This window comes from Pristiophorus japonicus, chromosome 21 (assembly GCF_044704955.1).
Source record: "Pristiophorus japonicus isolate sPriJap1 chromosome 21, sPriJap1.hap1, whole genome shotgun sequence".
NCBI lineage: Eukaryota > Metazoa > Chordata > Chondrichthyes > Pristiophoridae > Pristiophorus > Pristiophorus japonicus.
In genome coordinates, this window is record NC_091997.1 from 54,892,130 (window position 1) to 54,913,793 (window position 21,664).

The 21,664-nt window shown below is 47.9% G+C and overlaps 1 protein-coding gene across 4 annotated transcripts in view; it reads right to left on the reverse strand.

The window, feature by feature from the left end:
* kcnh6a (potassium voltage-gated channel, subfamily H (eag-related), member 6a) overlaps nucleotides 1–21,664 on the reverse strand; it is a 449,471-nt gene that overhangs the window by 303,881 nt on the left and 123,926 nt on the right. For all 4 annotated transcript variants that reach the window (XM_070864776.1, XM_070864777.1, XM_070864775.1 and 1 more), the window contains exon 2: nucleotides 12,543–12,773. In XM_070864776.1, coding sequence (XP_070720877.1) covers nucleotides 12,543–12,773 — 231 coding nt within the window. The remainder of the gene's footprint in view (nucleotides 1–12,542; nucleotides 12,774–21,664) is intronic.

Consider the following 21,664-nt stretch of genomic DNA (forward strand, 5'->3'; position numbering starts at 1 on the left):
TATAATCTACCAAAATTCTCTGGACTCTGGGGAGGTACCATCGGATTGGAAAGCAGCTAATGTAACGCAATGTAATGTAATGTTTAAAAAAGGGGGCAGACAAAAGGCAGGTTACTATAGGCTGGTTAGTTTAACATCTGTAGTGGGGAAAATGCTTGAAGCCATCATTAAGGAAGAAATAGCGGGACATCGAGATAGGAATAGCGCAATCAAGCAGATGCAACATGGATTCATGAAGGGGAAATCATGTTTAACTAATTTACTGGAATTCTTAGAGGATATAATGAGCATGGTGGATAGAGGTGTACCGATGGATGTGGTGTATTTGGATTTCCAAAAGGCATTCGATAAGGTGCCACACAAAAGGTTACTGCAGAAGATAAAGGTACGCGGAGTCAGACCAAATGTATTAGCATGGAGAGAGAATTGGCTAACTAACAGAAAGCAGAGAGTCGGGATAAATGGGTCCTTTTCGGGTTGGCAATTGGTGTGCCACAGGGATCGGTGCTGGGACCACAACTGTTTACAATATACATAGATGACCTGGAAGAGGGGACAGAGTGTAGTGTGACAAAATTTGCAGATGACACAAAGATTAGTGGGAAAGCGGGTTGTGTAGAGGACACAGAGAGGCTGCAAAGAGATTTGGATAGGTTAAGCGAATGGGCTAAGGTTTGGCAGATGGAATACAATGTCGGAAAATGTGAGGTCATCCACCTTGGGAAAAAAACAGTAAAAGGGAATATTATTTGAATGGGGAGAAATTACAACATGCTGCGGTGCAGAGGGACCTGGGGGTCCTTGTGCATGAATCCCAAAAAGTTAGTTTGCAAGTGCAGCAGGTAAGGCGAATGGAATGTTGGCCTTCATAGAAACATAGAAAATAGGTGCAGGAGTAGGCCATTCGGACCTTCTAGCCTGCACCGCCATTCAATGAGTTCATGGCTGAACATGCAACTTCAGTACCCCCTTCCTGCTTTCTCGCCATACCCCTTGATCCCCCTAGTAGTAAGGACTTCATCTAACTCCCTTTTGAATATATTTAGTGAATTGGCCTCAACAACTTTCTGTGGTAGAGAATTCCACAGGTTCACCACTCTCTGGGTGAAGAAGTTTCTCCTCATCTCGGTCCTAAATGGCTTACCCCTTATCCTTAGACTGTGACCCCTGGTTCTGGACTTCCCCAACATTGGGAACATTCTTCCTGCATCTAACCTGTCTAAACCCGTCAGAATTTTAAACGTTTCTATGAGGTCCCTTCTCATTCTTCTGAACTCCAGTGAATACAAGCCCAGTTGATCCAGTCTTTCTTGATAGGTCAGTCCCACCATCCCGGGAATCAGTCTGGTGAATCATTGTGAGAGGGATGGAGTACAAAAGCAGGGAGCTCCTTCTGCAACTGTACAGGGCATTGGTGAGGCCGCACCTGGAGTACTGCGTGCAGTTTTGGTAACCTTACTTCAGGAAGGATATACTAGCTTTGGAGAGGGTACAGAGACGATTCACTAGGCTGATTCTGGAGATGACGGGGTTACCTTATGATGATAGATTGAGTAGACTGGGTCTTTACTCGCTGGAGTTCAGAAGGATGAGGGGTGATCTTATAGAAACATTTAAAATAATGAAAGGGATAGACAAGATAGAGGCATAGAGGTTGTTTCCACTGGTCAGGGAGACTAGAACTAGGGGGCACAGCCTCAAAATATGGGGGAGTCAATTTAAAACCGAGTTGAGAAGGAATTTCTTCTCCCAGAGGGTTGTGAATCTGTGGAATTCTCTGCCCAAGGAAGCAGTTGAGGCTAGCTCATTGAATATATTCAAATCACAGATAGATAGATTTTTAACCAATAAGGGAATTAAAGGTTATGGGGAGCGGGCGGGTAAGTGGAGCTGAGTCCACGGCCAGATCAGCCATGATCTTGTTGAATGGCGGAGCAGGCTCGAGGGGCTAGATGGCCTATTCCTGTTCCTAATTCTTATGTTCTTATGTTCTGTATTGGACTGTTCAGTCACCCGAGAACTCACTTTTAGAGTGGAAGCAAGTCTTCCTCGATTTCGAGGGTCTACCTATGATGATGATACAAAGCTCTGGTTTGACCGTATCTGGAGCGTTGCGTTCAGTTCTGGACACCGCCCCTCAGGAAGGTATACTGCCCTTGGAGGGGAGCAGCGCAGGTTCACCGAAATGATACCGGGGCTAAAAGGGTTAATTTATGAGGACAGGTTACACAGATTTGGCCTGTATTCCCTTGACTATAGAGGATTAAGGGGTGATATAATTGCGGTATATAAAAGATGATTAAAATAGTTGATGGGGTAGATTGAGAGAAACTGTTTCCTCTGGTGGGGAAATCCAGATCAAACCGGCTAAGAATCATGTTTAAAGGATAATGTCAGGAAGCACTTCTTCACACAAAGGGCAGTGGGAATCTGAACTCTCTCCCCAAAAAAGCTGTTGAGGCCGGAGTAAATTAAAAATGTAAAAACTGAAATTGATAGATTTTTGTTCGGCTAGGGATATGGAACCAAGGCGGGTAAATGCAGTTAAGATACAGATCAGTAATGATCTAATTGAATGACGGACCAGACTCGAGGGGCTGACTGGCCTCCTCCTGTTCCTACATTCTTATCTTAAAGCTGTGTCCTCTGGTTATCCACCCCCCTGCCAGTGGAAACAGCTTATTCCTTTCTATTCTATCAAAACTCTTCATGATTTTGAACACCTCGATTAAATCTCCTCTTAACCTACTCTGCTGGTAAGGAGAACAATCCCAGCTTCCCCAGTCACTCCACACGATGGTCTATTTGATTAATCCACTAAGGGAGAGTGCTACTAACTGAGCCAAGCTGACACTTGCCTACCACACCTGGCTCTTTAATACCACATTGCAGGATGAGAAGTGACTATATGCTAATTATCTACACATTGTATTTTACGGACAATTCCGAATATACGATCAATGACGGACAGGTAAAGACCCTTTGGTCCATTGAGCCTGCCCCACACTATCCCGATACCTGTGTATCACAACATCCACACTCTATCTCACCCGGAACCATGTGATCTCCAGGGAGAGGCAAAAACACAGATAAAACCCAGGCCAATTTGGGGGACAAAAAATCTGGGAAATTCCTCTCCGACCTATTTAGGCGATCAAAACTAGTCCAGGAGATCACTCTGGGCATTAAATTCCCTGCAGTACCCACCTTCTGTAAGAGGTGATCTCTGCCGCAGCCAGAAACAAATCCAGCTTTTGCTTGAGGGAATTCAGTGAGTCTGCGTCCACCACATGGAAAGGCAGCTTGTTCCAGAGGTCTACTGTTCCCTGGGAAAAGACCCACCTCCTGACATCGAACCTCGATCTGGCCCTGTACAACTTAAATTTGTGACCCTGGTCCTGCCTAACCTATTTAATTGAAATAAACGGTCAGCTGGAACACCGTCTACTCCCTTCATTATTTTATAAACCTCAATCATATCCCCCCTAAGTCTACGCTGCTCTAAGGTAAAGAGTCCCAACTCTTCTAACCTATCTTGATAACTAAGATGTTTTAGACTTGGAACAAGTCTAGTGGCCCTCTTCTGCACCCTTTCCAGAGCCTCAATAACACCGACCATGTGAGGAGACCAAAACTGGACACAATATTCCAAGTGCGGCCTGACTAAGGTCTTGTACAAGGACAAAACAGTACGCTACGTCTTATACTAAGCTGTCCCATGGATACACCCCAACACCCTATTTGTTCCAGCTATCACTGCACGGCATTGGTCGTGTACCTTTAAGGCTGTATGCACTAGAATGCCCAAATCTCTTTCTATCTCCACCATCTTTAATGCCTTTCCCTGGAGGGTGGATGAATGTTGAGCATTTGCCCTGCCCACATACATAACACTGCACTTATCTAATTTATGCACCATTTTATAGTCATGAGCCGGGTCTCCCAACTCATTAAAATCTGCCTGAAGCAGACGAGCCTCTTCTACAGTTCTAACACTCGCACAGATTGTGGTATCGTCGGAAAATGTGCAAATTGTGCCGCCAACCCCTGAATCCAGATCATTAATAAAATTAGTAAAAAGCAAAATGAGAGAATCTTGATTAGAGAACAGTAAATAGTTCATTGGACACAGTGCAATGCTTTGGTCCAACACAATTATAGAGTCGTAGAATATTACAGCATTCGGCCCAACGTGTCTGTTCCGGCTCTTTGCAAGAGCTTTCCAATTATTCCCAAACTCCCCTGCCCCACTCTTTCACCACAGCCCTGCAAATTTCTCCTTTCCAAATATATATCCAATCCTTTTGATAGTTACTACTGAGTGTGCTGCCACTGCCGTTTCAGGCAGCGCAAACCTTTTCAGTTGTTTGTAATATTTGGGAAGATTGAGGCCAATTCAGAGAAGCCACTCTGCATAAGGGGAACACATCGGGGTAGAGTTTCGGGATTGGGCACAATCAGCGAGCTGGGAGCAGACTGCGTAACTAGCAGTCACTTTAGGATCCACGATGGTTACAGCACGACCAACCTGTAAATAAATCTGTATATGATATTGGCTGTGGAAGCAAGTTGGCCTGAATTCCCCTCCCCAAATTTCCTCCTTTGGGTACGGGAGTGTAGTGGTCACGTCACTGGACTAATAATCCTGAGAACGTGAGTTCAAATCAATTTGAATTCAGTTCTAAAAATATAGAAATAACAAGCTGGTATCAGTAACAGTTAGCATGAAGCTGTCGGATTGTTGTAAAAAAGCCAACTGTTTCAGTGGGACGCGGGGCATTCGTCTGTTGTACGTGCGTGATATCTGGGTCGCTGTTACGTGCCTCATGCATGGCTCCCTCCCTCGCTCCCTCCCTCTCTCGACTAGGCTGGTCTGCTGACTCGTGGAGCTCTCAGCCCTGGCTCCTGCAACTCCTGCTCTGTGTAGCGAGAAGCTTGTTCATAAAATGTCAATACTCAACAATGCAGGGCCTTGACTAAACTCTAAGGGGCCAAAATTGCCCCTTCCCTTCAGGCCTGTTACCGCCGGAAATCGGCGGTCACGCAGCGGAGTGGAATGGCCGCTGATTTTTCGTGGAATGGCCGCTATTTTGAAAATTCCGCCCCTGCGGTATCCCGGCGGTGACCCACTCCCCCGACCCCAGCGCTCCACTGCTGCCGATCCGTCCTAAGTGCATCATCAGAGCGCGCAATGCCAATGTTCCCCCCTCCCTCAATCACAAAATTCAGCTGAAAAAGTCTTGCTGCCGCAGCTTTTTCGCCAGTGCACTGTGTTTGGACTGCTCATCAAATGGCGGTGCGACCTCCATTAAAGGGGAAGATGCACTGCCGCGGTCGCCATCTTAATTTTTTTATGCCCCGGGTTCGGCCAGGCCACCAACAGGCAGCCTGGCACCCCTTCTTGGGTGCCAGGCCACTGGTCCGGCCGAAACCCTCCCTAATGGCCCTGTGAACTGAACTTAAAGAATGGCAGCGGCTGACCCTTTAAGTGAAGGGGGGAGCCGTGGTGACGTGCTAGTGTGATGATATCATCAGCGCTACACTGATGAGTGACAGTGGCGAACACTCCGCCCGCCTGCCCCCGATCTCCGCCCCCTCTAGATCGCTCACCGCCCCACTTCCGTCCCCATTATGACCGCCTTCCGGGCCACTGGTTAAAAAAAAGCCAAAAAGCGGAATTTTTCTCAAGAGGCCACAGCATCCACCGCGCGGTGCGCCCTGTTTCCAGCGGTGGGTAATTTCGGCCCCTAGGAGGTATTGACACACACTCACATCCTTTAGGGAAGGAATCCTGCCATCCTTTCCTTACCCTGGCCTATATGTGACTCCAGTCCCACACCAACATGCTTGACTCTCACTGCTCCTCCGAAGCAAGCTGACAAGCCCCTCAGTTGTATCTAGCCGCTTGCGGTTCAGGAAGGCGGCTCACCGCCACCTTGTGGTTCAGGAAGGCGGCTCACCGCCACCTTGTGGTTCAGGAAGGCGGCTCACCGCCACCTTGTGGTTCAGGAAGGCGGCTCACCGCCACCTTGTGGTTCAGGAAGGCGGCTCACCGCCACCTTGTGGTTCAGGAAGGCGGCTCACCGCCACCTTGTGGTTCAGGAAGGCGGCTCACCGCCACCTTGTGGTTCAGGAAGGCGGCTCACCGCCACCTTGTGGGGGCAACTAGGGAAGGGCAATAAATGCCGGCCTCGCCAGCGACGCCCACATCCCGAGAATTAATGGTTAAAAACTCACTGACACTGGTTGGGGTACCGTTCTCTTGGTTATCTCACCCTAAGCGAATGGGCTAAGGTTTGGCAGATGGAATACAATCTCGGAAAATGTGAGGTCATCCACCTTGGAAAAATAAACAGCAAAAGGGAATATTATTTGAATGGGGAGAAATTACAACATGCTGTGGTGCAGAGGGACCTGGGGGTCCTTGTGCATGAATCCCAAAAAGTTAGTTTGCAGGTGCAGCAGGTAATCAGGAAGGCAAATGGAATGTTGGCCTTCATTGCGAGAGGGATGGAGTACAAAAGCAGGGAGGTCCTGCTGCAACTGTACAGGGTATTGGTGAGGCCGCACCTGGAGTACTGCGTGCAGTTTTGGTCACCTTACTTAAGGAAGGATATACTAGCTTTGGAGAGGGTACAGAGATGATTCACGAGGCTGATTCTGGAGATGAGGGGGTTACCTTATGATGATAGATTGAGTAGACTGGGTCTTTACTCGTTGGAGTTCAGAAGGATGAGGGGTGATCTTATAGAAACATTTAAAATAATGAAAGGGATAGACAAGATAGAGGCAGAGAGGTTGTTTCCACTGGTCGGGGAGACTAGAACTAGGGGGCACAGCCTCAAAATACGGGGGAGTCAATTTAAAACCGAGTTGAGAAGGAATTTCTTCTCCCAGAGGGTTGTGACTCTGTGGAATTCTCTGCCCAAGGAAGAAGTTGAGGCTAGCTCATTGAATGTATTCAAATCACAGATAGATAGATTTTTAACCAATAAGGGAATTAAGGGTTACGGGGAGCGGGCGGGTAAGTGGAGCTGAGTCCACGGCCAGATCAGCCATGATCTTGTTGAATGGCGGAGCAGGCTCGAGGGGCTAGATGGCCTACTCCTGTTCCTAATTCTTATGTTCTTATGTTCTTATTATTAATGGGCATCCTTCACTGATCGTCTAAATTGTGAGCGTTAGCAGGCTGCTGCACTCAAGGTGAGCTTAGTCCAGCCCTCCGATACCCTTTGGTGTTTTTACTCTGTGCCAAAAATCACTGGTGTTGTGATGCCCATGCCTTGCCACAGTGTCCTGTTATACGTCCAACATAATCCCAGGACTCTGACAAAGGGTCATCGACCTGAAACGTTAACTCTGTTTCTCTCTCCACAGATGCTGCCTGACCCGCTGAAATTTCCAGCATTGTCTGTTTTTATTTCAGGTTCCAGCATCCGCAGTATTTTGCTTTTGGACAAACTCTAGATTGAGTGCTCTTGATATGTCCTGAGTCCTTCTGTGATTTCCTTGACTTAGGTCAGTAGCGGAATGAAGATTATCAGACCACAGCTTCGGTACAACCTACAGAACTGGTACATTAATACCAGATAAGTAGTGTAGAGATAATACCAGAGATTATACTTAAAACATGTTCCTGCCCTGGATGTAAAAATAATAAACACGCGTGACACTCTGCTAGCTCTGCTGACACTAACACTGGAATGGTAACCATTTGGTGACGTTATCTGGAGCTGAGTTATGACAAGAATGAGTAAACTGAGTACAAGGACTCCGAGATAGGGTTCTGCCAGCTATGGAGCTGTCAACCAACCCCTCCAGCTCGCCCCGTCTCTCAGAGGCTCCCTGTGGAACCTCCTCCTTCCAGGACAACCAGGTTACTTGAGTTCATCAACTCCCAGGACAAAAGAGAATCAAGAAAGTGTTTACACAAAAACAAACAACTCTGGTTGGACATATTCCTGGAGGTGTCACCTCATGACCTCCGGCCTTCCACACCCTCTGCCCCCACACTCCTGCCATCGGTCGGCCGACACGTCCATCCTTGCGGCGCTCCGCATTCCCGCAGTGTAATGAATGCACCTGTGAGGATGCTCTCAGATTGGTAGAGCTGTTGAGTTGGGAGTAGCTTAGCCAGTCACATGATGTTCACAAGACTCAATAAAACCGGATTCGGGGGTTCCTCGATGAGGCAGGTGGTTGTGAGTCTGGTGGATGAACTGGTAATGTGTAGTGTGATTGTTAAACCTTTGCTAATAAACCGACTAGTTCTTAATACCAATGTGTTGCTATGAATTCTTAAGCAAAGAACCCATGAAGCAAATACATTACACCCACCAATCGGAAATGGATAGACTCTTCTTTACACGATTGGATGATTTTGGCTGTCAGTTAAATAGCCTTTCTTCCCCATCTCAGATATTTTTGTTACTAATAACCAAAGTGTTCATTTTTTAAAAGCACAATTCTTTTAACGCCCCTGTGATTTTTCTCCCAGGTGTTGCTAGCAGCAGTGACCAGGAGATGAATCGTTAATTCCCAGAGACTCCAGAACAATCCCGGAGGGTTGACACCCCTGCTCATGGGAGGATTAAAAGGCCCAAATCTGACCTCCCGCCCTACTTGACTGGAGCCCAGCCCAGAACACATAGCCTCATGCAGACAGATATCAGGAAGTGCTTCAGGTCAGAGCAACACTAATGACTTTGCACGAAACAGGGATTAAAAAATGAATTGCATCTCATGTCACAGCTACAGTCGGAGGTGGTCTGTGGACTGGTTTTTCCTCATACACCAATTTCTAACCACACCCACACAATGTTAAGTATCTCTCTCTACAGTCACAGTGACACAAAGTTACAGTCCCAGCCAGCTCACACAAATAGGTAATTAGCTGATATACAATGGGACTTTTCTCAGGATTTCTCTGTGTGAACCAGACAGAGAAACTCCCATCGGCAGAAAGTACCAGGGGGCAAAATTGCCCTTTTTTATTGCCCTATTAATGCCTCCGGGGGGCGCTAATGGGGCACGACAAGGTTATCACTAGGGGAAGGGGTCGATAGCGTCTCCGGGGAAATTTCCCCGGGGGGTTGCGGGGGGGGGTGCATAGCGTCTCCGGGGAAATTTCCTCAGGGGGTTGGGCATTGCGCTGGTAGCTCCGCGCCCCGTGATTTATGCTCCAGGCTGGCGCACACACGGCAATTACATAATTGCCGTGCGCGCCGCCCCCTTTGTGCCCGTTGGGGAAATTGCCCGGCCAATGTTACCACTGCCAGGGCGCCACTTAAAGCGGAGGCCGGTCGCACCGCGGTGGCCTAGTGCCGGCCGCCAAAGGGACTGCGGAGCGTGCAGCGGCCCTCCTCTTTGATCGAAGGAGCATCCATGTAGCGCTGACGTTGCTGGTGGGGTGATGGGATCAGTGCCGCTCTACCGCCCGGGGGCAACCTTTCACTCCAATGCACTCCTGGCTGGCCTCCCACATTCTGCAATATGTAGACTTGAGGTCATCCAAAACTCGGCTGCCCATGTCCTAACTCGCACCAAGTCTCACTCACCCATCAGCCCATGCTCCCTGACCTACATTGGCTCCCGGTTAAGCAACGCCTCGATTTCAAAATTCTCATCCTTGTTTGTAAATCCCTCCATGGCCTTCCCTATTTCTGTAATCTCCTCCAGCCCTACAATTGCCTGAGATGTCGCGCTCCTCTAATTCTGCCCACTTGAGCATCCCTGATTATAATTGCTCAACCATTGGTGACCATGCCTTCTGTTGCCTGGGCCCTAACCTCTGGAACCTCCTTAACCTCCCTTCTTAAACCTCTCCGCCCCTCTACCCATCTTTCCTCCTTTAAGATGCTCCTTAAAACCTACCTCTTTGACCAATCTTTTGGTCACCTGCGCTAATTTCTACTTATGTGGCTTGGTGTCAAATTTATTTGTTTTGTCTTAAAACACTCCTGTGAAGCACCTTGGGATGTTTTACTACGTTAAAGGTGCTATATAAATACAAGTTGTTGTTGTTGCTGTCACTGAAACAATTTGGAAAGACAATTTTCAAAAGGTTATCCTGAGACAGTCAAACATTTTTTGAGTGGCTCCTGGAAAATAAGTAATATTTTCCTTGTGACCTGCGAGTGACATTGAGGAGCAGTCGGGGAATCGGCACAAACTCCAGGCTCAAGACACAGGTTAGGCCTCGGATTGCAAACATTGTTACAGACATTTCAAACACAGACAATCCCCACGGCTCAGTGCTGGGCGGGTGGCACAGTCGAGCGCTACTCCGATGTGACCGCCGGGATTGGACCCAAAGAACTCGGGAACTTTATCTTCAAATTTGATTCATACATTCCCTGCCTGTTCAATTCTAATTTGCTTCTGTTTTCTGATCAAAGTCTTTAAAATGATAAAAGGGTTTGATAGGGTGGATACAAGGGAAACAATTTCCTCTGGCAGGGGCAATCAAGAATAGAGGGGACATAATCTTAAAATTCGAGTGGGCCAGTTAGGAGGAAAATGATGAAGCACAAAGGATAGTGGAACGTTGGAATTCTTTCCCTAAAAAGCTGTAGATACTGTGAGGTCAATTGGAGCTATCAAGATTGAGATCAATAGATTTTTTATGGAAGGGTATCAAGGGATATGGAACAAAGGAGGGTAAACGGAATTGAGGTACAGATCAGCCATGATCCAAGTGAATTGCAGAGCAGGCTCAAGGGGCTTGTTGGCCTCCTCCTGCTGCTATGTTTTATAACTGAATACACAACTGCAGCTATCAAGTATAAGTCTGACACATGTTATATATTTCAGTTGTGTTCAAATTCTCAACAAAAGACAGTTACTGCAAGTCCCTTGCCTTTGTCTCTCTGTCTATGTCCATGTCTCTCTCTTACTTTCTTGTTCCCTTTCTCTCTCTGAGCCAGCCTCTGTCGTCAATGTAAGAGAAGAGCCTTGATAATACTTTTGGACCCTGAAGACAGACAAATTTTGCAGTCAATGTTTTCGAATTTTCATTATAACTAAAATGAAGGCCAATTGCTGTAATTATCCTCCCCTGTTTCTCTTTCTCTATCCATCGCTTGCAGTCTCGCTCACTGAGAATATTCTGCCTTTGAAACCTTCCTTCGAAAAACATTCTAAAATTCACCTTTCTGCCTATTGTGAGATCGGTAAGAAAACAAACTTGATTACGGATGGAAGAGATGCTCCTAGTTGTAGCATTGAGGCAATCAGGGATTCTATTGTTCTGTCTGTGTGCGCGATCTGGTAAGCAGCGGGCTGTTGCAGCTCCTGACATTACTGTGAGTTTACTGGTTATTTTATATACTTAAATAAAACATTGATGTACTTTATAACAAATCACGGCTGTGGCTACTGTTCTTAAAGAGATAGTGACACAATCATATTTATAGGCAGCTGGTTTGTTGTTATTTTACAAATATTTGAGCAATTAATAAAGTCTGATGTCAGAACGTGTGACACCAAAGCATGATAAGAACATAAGAAATAGGAGCAGGAGTAGGCCATTCGGCCCCTCGAGCTTGTTCCGCCATTCAATACGATCATGGCTGATCTGATCATACACTCAGCTCCACTTCCCCGCCCGCTCCCCATAACCTTTGACTCCCTTATAGTTCAAGAATCTGTCTGTCTATGTCTTAAATATATTCAAGGAACCAGCTTCCACAGCTTTCTGGAGTAGAGAATTCCAAAGATTCACGACTCTCTGAGAGAAAAAACTCTTCCTCATTTCCATTTTAAATTTTATTAATGCACATAATGTGTGCTGACATCACAGATACGATGCATGTAATGTGTGCTGACTTCGTGGATACGATGCACGAATGTGTGCTGACATCACGGATACGATGCACGAATGTGTGCTGACATCATGGATACGATGCACAAATGTGTGCTGACATCACGGATACGATGCACAAATGTGTGCTGACATCACGGATACGTTTATGTAATGTGTGCTGACATCACGGATACGTGCACGTAATGTGTGCTGACATCACGGATACGATGCACGTAATGTTTGCTGACATCACGGATACGATGCACGTAATGTGTGCCTACATCACGGATACGATGCATGTGTTCCTTCAAATCTGATTTCTGTCAAGGAAGCACTGGGCAATTTTCCTTTTTCCCCTCAAAGTTGAGCAGAAACTGCTTTTATCAATTTGCCACCTGATTACACGTAGAAATTTACTGGTGGAAAAAGCCATTGTCATCCCGAAGTGTAGCTGAACGTGCGTCCCGTTGAGGTCACAAGATTTAATTGCTGTGGTGTCTTCAGTTTAATTAGAGGCTGATTGCTATTAACAGGCCAATTAGAGGACAGACTGCTTTCGTTCTCCATCTAGACTGGAAAGAGCGAGCGAGCTGGGAGTTGTCTTTAAGATCTGGCAATACTATGGCACGAAACCTAGCGGTTGCCTGAAGGTGCTACCTTGCGATGCCGCTCACACAACCAACCCTTGCCACAGGGCAATCACTGCACCCACAGGGGTGCACGGCCCAGGTGCCCTTACCATCTTTCCTGTAGTACAGCAGTTCCACTTTCACCTCTTCTGATCCGAGCAGGGCTTGGGCCAGCTGTGCCATCGCACTCTCTGGGGTGTCCGGTCCGGTCAGGAAGTCACAAGTTCCCGGTTTCTGCATGATCTCGACCCTGGAGTAGCCGAACATTTCGCAAAAGCCATCGTTGCAGAAGATAATGGCACAATTTTTCATCTGAACGTTGGTGATGAGAAATTTCCGATCTAGGAGGGAAAACACAAGAATTAAACCAGTAGGCGTCAAAACAATTAACTCCTGCACCACCCCTAGTTAGGGATGCCAACCCTCCAGGATTGCCCTGGAGTCTCCAGGAATTAAACACCAATCTCCTGGACATTGCTGCGAACAATCCAGGAGAAAATTCAAAGGTGCGCTCATTTATTTTTCATTTTCTTTGAACACTTTTGTTTATTGATTGGAGAAACATCGGAAGTGGGAAAAAAAGGGTGGAGCAATTGGTGGTGAAAGGTCTTATGACGAAACTTCCAGGAATACGCCCGACTAGAGTTGGCAATCCCATCCCTAGTTTGATTCTAAGTTCTACATGCTGAATGAGCCAATGGATGTTATAATCCCACACTCCGGCCGGGATTTTGCCGGCGCTCAGAGGGCGGGTTCGGAGGTGGGTCTGCTGTCATAATTGAAAAGATTGACAGCGGGGCGGTATCCTTAATAAAAAGCAACATCCCCACCGACACCTGGGTGTCCCTGGCCAAAGACTGCCCTAAGTGAAGGAAGTGCATCCGGGAGGGCGCTGAGCAGCTCGAGTCTCGTCACCGAGAGCATGCAGAAACCAAGCGCAGGCAGCGGAAGGAGGGTGCGGCAAACCTGTCCCACCCTCCCTTTCCCTCAACGACTGTCTGTCCCGCCTGTGACAGGAACTGTAATTCCCGTATTGGACTGTTCAGTCACCTAAGAACTCACTTTGAGAGTGGAAGCAAGTCATCCTCGATTTCAAGGGACTGCCTATGATAATGATGATCTTGCTGTGAACCCGCCTCTGTGTTAGTTTCCCAAGTGCCGGGTCTGCCTCCGCTTTACAGACCCCACACTAAACGGCGGCTGAGCCAATTGACATAGTTAAGAGATTGTTAAAAGGTACTTAAACAGTATTTTACCATCTACTAAACATTTTTCCAGCTTTTTGATGAGTTTCACGGTGCTTGGGGATCACGTCAGGTAAGTAAGGTCGGGTTATCAATGACTCTCCATTCCTCTGAAGGTGACAGCTACAAATGTGGTATACAAGCTACGATTTCACAGTTGTGCACCCTCCAATGTTAGAAGCTGGAGCCTTCAGGATTTGGAATACACCTTTCAGCTTTATGGAGGGTGGAAGTGTTTGGACTAAACTCTCTATCCAGTGTCACCTCCTTGGAGCAACCTCTCTCACCATTAACAGATCGCTTCTGTCATCTCAACTCCAGCTGCTATCTATTCCAGCAGCATTGGTGCCCTTGAAAAAATCTCACCTTGGTCCTCAGAAGCCCGCTACGATCAGCCCCAACACTAGCATCACCAACAGCAACACCAGCCTTCTCCGCAATCACCTAATGCTGCACAGGACACAGGGCATCAGCACCCAACCACATTGCTGCCCAGGAGGTCAGGGATAGCCTCACCATGGCCACATTTATTTCACTTGACGCTGTACACCCTGGCTGTCACATGATGCACCAGGTTGGCACCTCCCCACACTAGCTCCATAAACATCCTTGCAATGCACAAGCCATTCCTTTCACACTCATCACCATTGTGGAGGGTACCGTTATGTCTCACCATTCACTGCAACTCACTAAGCCACTTCCAAAGGTGCCCAAGATATGTCCAACAAGGCAAAGTGTTCAAAATAAAGACTTCAATGTTTGACACCACATTAACAGAAACTTTACATGAACATTGGCTAAAGTACCCAAGTGCCTACCCTTGTGGGTTGTTAGTTGGCATGATTGAACAAGGATGAGAGTGAGTGTGAGGTGTGGCTAGTGAGATGGGGATGTGATAATGTAAATAGAGAGAGGGGATGAGTGGAGGTGCAAGGTAAATTGGTGTGAGTAAAGATGTATAGGGGTAGAGTAGGGAAGTCAGAGTGATGGGAATGTGATGAGTGGCACAGCAGGATGAGATTGAGTGTGGCTTTGCAGTAACGTTTCGTGATCTACTGAGATTATTGAACAGTTTGTGCCACTACAGCCTGGTCCTCCTGATGGCATCCCTACTCGTGCCCTCCTGTACAATGTGCGACCAGGCTGTGTTGGCGTCCTGGGAGGTCTCTTCCGCCCATTGGAAGGGAAGAGAACCTCCCTGCGTGCTGTGACTCCCTCCAGAAGTATCTGGAGGGAGTCATGGGAGAGCCTGGGTACAGTTGTGCACCACTGTGCAGTGCTTGTCAGTGTTTGCAGCACCTCAATACTGTAGAACACTGACAGCACAACTGCCAAAATGAATGTGGGCATGGTCCCTTTAAGGAAACCGGCTGCTCGCACATCATCAAATGATATCATCAGACTCGCTTCTTTTTAATTGGCCAGGAACCTTGCAGGGCGGGTTTAACAAACTCCATCAAGGGAAAATTGTGGGGTAAACCGGTATGGAGCCAGGTGCGGGGTCGCAGTCCGCTACCTAACTCTGCGCACTGAGCGCACCTCGGTAGATAAAATCGCGGCCTCCATCTTTAAAATGATTGCTCCGAGAAGGTGCAATGATTTGTGTTTACATCAATATGTTTTGTGCAATGTTACCTCAATTAATGAGCTGCAAAGGAGTCCCCCAGCCCCAAGAAACAGGATTATCGATTGTTCCTCTATACTGAGAGGTTGTAACTATTATCCGCATGCCCGACACAAGACTCCCAAAGCAAGCGCTCTACTCGGAACTCCTACACAGCAAGCGAGCCACAGGTGGGCAGAGGAAACGCTTCAAGGACACCCTCAAAGCCTCCTTGATAAAGTTCGGCATCTCCATCGACACCTGGGAGTCCCTGGCCAAAGAGGAGGAAGAGCATCTGAGAGGGCGCTGAGCACCTCGAGTCTCGTCGCCGAGAGCGTGCAGAAACCAAGCGCAGGCTGCGGAAGGAGCGTGCGGCAAACCAGGCTCCCCACCCACCCTTTCCTTCAGTGACTGTCTGTCCCACCTGTGACAGGTCCCATATTGGACAGTACAGTCACCTGAGAACTCACTTTTAGAGTGGAAGCAAGTCCACTGGCGCGAGTTTTTACTTCAGCCCAACCCGTATGCCCCAAAGCGTGCCCCGCAGTGTCCGCCTGGGAAATCGGGCGGTCCAACGATACCGACAGCGGACAGGTAAGTAATGGTACTTTGGTAAAGTGGTATTTTTTTTCTTTTAATTTTTTTGCGATTTATGTTGTGGTGGCGTGGGCAATGTTTTGGGAATGTTTTTATGGGATTCTCTTTTGTTTTTTTTTCCCCAGCAGCGCTCCCGGCCCGGCTCTTTAGTTCGGGAGTTTCCCACACGAGCGCCCGAGAGAGGTGTACAACACCTCCCTTCGCGCTGCACCCCTGACTCAGGGCCCAGCTGCCCAATGTTACTGACTGAGGCGCAAACTGTTCCCGGGCGCTAACTTTACCGCCCCGTCGCCATTACCGCCCTGAAATTATCAAAGCTGAAAACCCAGCTGTTGGTTCCACATTCTCACCACTCTCTGGGTAAAGAAGTTTCTTGTGATGCCAGCTTTTTAGTTCCAGAATTTTAAAAAACAGAATTCAAATTTCAAACTGCCATGGCAGATTTAGAACTCATGTTCTCTGGTTTGCTCATCCAGCAACGTGACCACAACACTGCTGTACCCTGAGTATGTGACTCATTCCTTACTCGCGAGCTGAGAGTGATGAATGTGGGCTTTCAGCTTCCATTCTGATCTTGTCAGTCTGTACATTTGGAGATTTCTGCAGGAAACTGGGTGTCACTTTAAATGTTGGTTACTGTCACAGTCGAGTATTCAGCTCAAGGCATCACAGAGAGATCTACAGCTTTTCTGCTCATTTGAATATACAGGACATTCATGCCATGCAAATACATTTCATTTGCAACTTATTAAAATCAGGCCCTCTTCAGTTGCGAATTATTCAGTGTTGTGGCCAGCTTTGTGTTGTGGATGGTCCTTTAAGACTCCATGGGGGAGAAATTCGGTTGTACCTCATTTGGGGCGGTAACCCAGGCGGAGAGGTCATTTTAGCGCCTTGAAAAATGTTTGCGCTCTCTGCCCAGAAATTGGTCAGAATCAGGCGAAGAGCTGACAGAGGCGATAAATCAGCCGTTGCACACCAGAAAACGAAAGTTTGGTCGATAAATTTGGTGGACCAACTGTGCATATGCAGAACTCCGAGTCAGACCCCGGCAACAGCCGAGTCTTAAAGGCGCGGCATAGTAACGCACCCATTAAAGTTTTCAAAATCACTTGTTTTCAACCTGTTCTGTTATGTCTGTCTGCCGCTGCAAACTGGGAGGCTCACGCACCGTGCTGTGTGTAAACGTTGCACTGACTGTGACTGAGACTCACGTACCGTGCTGTGTGTAAACCTTACACTGACTGTGACTGAGACTCATGCACTGTGCTGTGTGTAAACCTTGCACTGACTGTGACTGAGACTCACACCGTGCTGTGTGTAAACCTTGCACTGACTGTGACTGAGACTCACGCACCGTGCTGTGTGTAAACCTTACACTGACTGTGACTGAGACTCACGTACCGTGCTGTGTGTAAACCTTACACTGACTGTGACTGAGACTCACGTACCGTGCTGTGTGTAAACCTTACACTGACTGTGACTGAGACTCACGTACCGTGCTGTGTGTAAACGTTACACTGACTGTGACTGAGGCTCACGCACCGTGCTGTGTGTAAACGTTACACTGACTGTGACTGAGACTCACGTACCGTGCTGTGTGTAAACCTTGCACTGACTGTGACTGAGACTCACACCGTGCTGTGTGTAAACCTTACACTGACTGTGACTGAGACTCACGTACCGTGCTGTGTGTAAACGTTACACTGACTGTAACTGAGACTCACGCACTGTGCTGTGTGTAAACCTTGCACTGACTGTGACGGAAGCTCACGCACCGTGCTGAGTGTAAACCTTGCACTGACTGTGACTGAGTCTCACACCGTGCTGTGTGTAAACCTTGCACTGACTGTGACTGAGACTCACACCGTGCTGTGTGTAAACGTTACACTGACTGTGACTGAGGCTCACGCACTGTGCTGTGTGTAAACCTTGCACTGACTGTGACTGAGACTCACACCGTGCTGTGTGTAAACGTTACACTGACTGTAACTGAGACTCACGCACCGTGCTGTGTGTAAACCTTGCACTGACTGTGACTGAGACTCACACCGTGCTGTGTGTAAACCTTGCACTGACTGTGACTGAGACTCGCGCACCGTGCTGTGTGTAAACCTTGCACTGACTGTAACTGAGACTCATGCACCGTGCTGTGTGTAAACCTTGCACTGACTGTGACTGAGACTCACGCACCGTGCTGTGTGTAAACATTGCACTGACTGTGACTGAGGCTCACACACCGTGCTGTGTGTAAACGTTACACTGACTGTGACTGAGACTCACGCACTGTGCTGTGTGTAAACATTGCACTGACCGTGACTGAGACTCACACCGTGCTGTGTGTAAACCTTGCACTGACTGTGACTGAGACTCACACCGTGCGTGTGTAAACGTTACACTGACTGTGACTGAGACTCACGCACCGTGCTGTGTGTAAACCTTGCACTGACTGTGACTGAGACTCACACCGTGCTGTGTGTAAACGTTACACTGACTGTGACTGAGGCTCACGCAACGTGCTGTGTGTAAAGCTTGCGCTGACTGTGACTGAGGCTCACGCACCGTGCTGTGTGTAAACCTTGCACTGACTGTGACTGAGACTCACACCGTGCGTGTGTAAACGTTACACTGACTGTGACTGAGGCTCACGCAACGTGCTGTGTGTAAAGCTTGCGCTGACTGTGACTGAGACTCACGCACCGTGCTGTGTGTAAACCTTGCGCTGAATGTGACTGAGACTCACACCGTGCTGTGTGTAAACCTTGCGCTGAATGTGACTGAGACTCACGCGTCGTGCTGTGTGTAAACCTTGCACTGACTGTGACTGAGACTCACGCATCGTGCTGTGTGTAAACATTGCACTGACTGTGACTGAGACTCACACCGTGCTTTGTGTAAACGTTACACTGACTGTGACTGAGACTCACGCATCGTGCTGTGTGTAAACATTACACTGACTGTGACTGAGACTCACACCGTGCTGTGTGTAAACGTTACACTGACTGTGACTGAGACTCACACAACGTGCTGTGTGTAAACCTTGCACTGACTGTGACTGAGACTCACACCGTGCTGTGTGTAAACGTTACATTGACTGTGACTGAGGCTCACGCACCGTGCTGTGTGTAAACCTTGCACTGACTGTGACTGAGACTCACGCACCGTGCTGTGTGTAAACCTTGCACTGACTGTGACTGAGACTCACACCGTGCTGTGTGTAAACGTTACACTGACTGTGACTGAGGCTCACACACCGTGCTGTGTGTAAACCTTGCACTGACTGTAACTGAGACTCACGCACCGTGCTGTGTGTAAACCTTGCACTGACTGTGGCTGAGACTCACGCACCGTGCTGTGTGTAAACATTGCACTGACTGTGACTGAGGCTCACGCACCGTGCTGTGTGTAAACCTTGCACTGACTGTGACTGAGACTCACACCGTGCTGTGTGTAAACCATACACTGACTGTAACTGAGGCTCACGCACCGTGCTGTGTGTAAACCTTGCACTGACTGTGACTGAGACTCACGCACCGTGCTGTGTGTAAACGTTACACTGACTGTGACTGAGACTCACGCACCGTGCTGTGTGTAAACCTTGCACTGACTGTAACTGAGGCTCATACACCGTGCTGTGTGTAAACCTTACACTGACTGTGACTGAGACTCACGCACCGTGCTGTGTGTAAACCTTGCACTGATTGTAACTGAGACTCACACCGTGCTGTGTGTAAACCTTGCACTGACTGTGACTGAGACTCACACCGTGTTGTGTGTAAACCTTGCACTGACTGTGACTGAGACTCACACCGTGCTGTGTGTAAACCTTGCACTGACTGTGACTGAGACTCACACCGTGCTGTGTGTAAATGTTGCACTGACTGTGACCTCCGAGGGAAGTGCTTCCTCATCCCTTTAAGTAGCCGCCAGTTAATGACTCTGCAAGCCTGCACCCACTGTTTCTCCAGACGTTGTTCTTGGCAGGCGCTCGATGAGGCGGCCTCACTGAATTTATCGACTGGGGCGTAAGCATGGGCGTTGCATCAGGAATGACGTTGGGATCGCACTGATCGTCAGCAGCTAGGCGCTAATGGTTTGTGCCCCCGATGAGCCTCGAATGAATTTTCCGTTGGGGCACTAAAAGCTGCGCTCCTGGTCGGTAACCTCTTACGCTCCCATTAACGCCCCCCCCTGGCCGCTAACTGAGGCATTAGACAACCGAAAATCCAGCTCCAGAAATTTACAACTAGGGAATTGGTCTCTGATACCGATCAGATGGGTACACCAGGCAACCTGTCTTCCAAATGCCTGCCCGAAAATGGGTGGTCCAGAAAGGAAAATGGGTGGTCTACCACCGATTCTCTGCTCCGACTAACCACTAACATTATTCGCCCTCACCCACTGCCATCAATGTCGACTGGCTCTCCCGTCAGATGTGGAACAGGCAGTCAATGACATGCACTAATCTTTGAAGATGGCAGGACAAGTTGAGAAGGCTGTTAAAAAAGCACACGGGAGCCTTGGCTTTATAAATACAGGCATAGAGCACAAAGCAAGGAAGTTATGCTAAACCTTTAGGGACATAGTTTCAGAATAAAGGATCGCACATTTAAAACAGAGATGAGAAGGAAATTCTGCTCTCAGAGGGTCAAGAATCTTTGGAATTCTCTACCCCAGAGAGCTGTGGAGGCTGGGTCATTGAATATATTTAAGGTGGAGATAGACAGATTTTTGAACGCTAAGGGAATCAAGGGTTATGGGGAGCAGACAGGGAAATGGAGCTGAGGCCAAGATCAGATCAGCCATGATCTTATTGCAGGCTCGAGGGGCCAAATAGCCTATCCCTCCTCCTATTTCTTATGTTCTTTTATAAATCACTGGCTAGGCCCCAGCTGGAGTACTGTGTCCAATTCTGGCCATTGCAGTTTATGATGGATGTCAAGGCCTTGAAGAATGTGCAGAGGAGATTTACTAGAATGGTACCAGGGAAGCAGGATTTCAGTTATGTGGAGAGACGAGAGAAGCTGGGACTGTTCTCCTTGGAGCAGAGAAGGTTAAGAGGAGATTAAATTGAGGTGTTCAAAATTATGAGGGATTTTGATTGAGTAAATAAGGAGAAACTGACAGGAGAGTGGGCAACAGTTGTACAGGGCTTTAGTGAGGCCTCACCTGGAATATTGTGTTCAGTTTTGGTCTCCTAATCTGAGGAAGGACATTCTTGCTCTTGAGGGAGTGCAGCGAAGGTTCACCAGACTGATTCCCGGGATGGCTGGACTGTCATATGAGGAGAGACTGGACCAACTGGGCCTTTATTCACTGGAGTTTAGAAGGATGAGAGGGGATCTCATAGACACATATAAGATTCTGACGGTACTGGACAGGTTAGATGCAGGAAGAATGTTCCCGATGTTGGGGAAGTCCAGAACCGGGGACATAGTCTTAGGATAAGGGATAGGCCATTTAGGACTGAGATGAGGAGAAACTTCTTCACTGATAGAGTTATTAACCTGTGGAATTCCCTGCCGCAGAGAGTTGGTGATGCCAATTCATTGGGTATATTCAAGAGGGAGTTAGATATGGCCCTTACGGCTAAAGAGATCAAGGGGTATGAAGAGAAAGCAGGAAAGGGGTACTGAGGGAATGATCAGCCATGATCTTATTGAATGGTGGTGCAGGCTCGAAGGGCCGAATGGGCTACTCCTGCACCTATTTTCTATGTTTATATGTTTAACCAGAAGATGCAGCGAGTTGTTATAGATAAATTTTTGGAGTCTGGGGAAATCAAGGG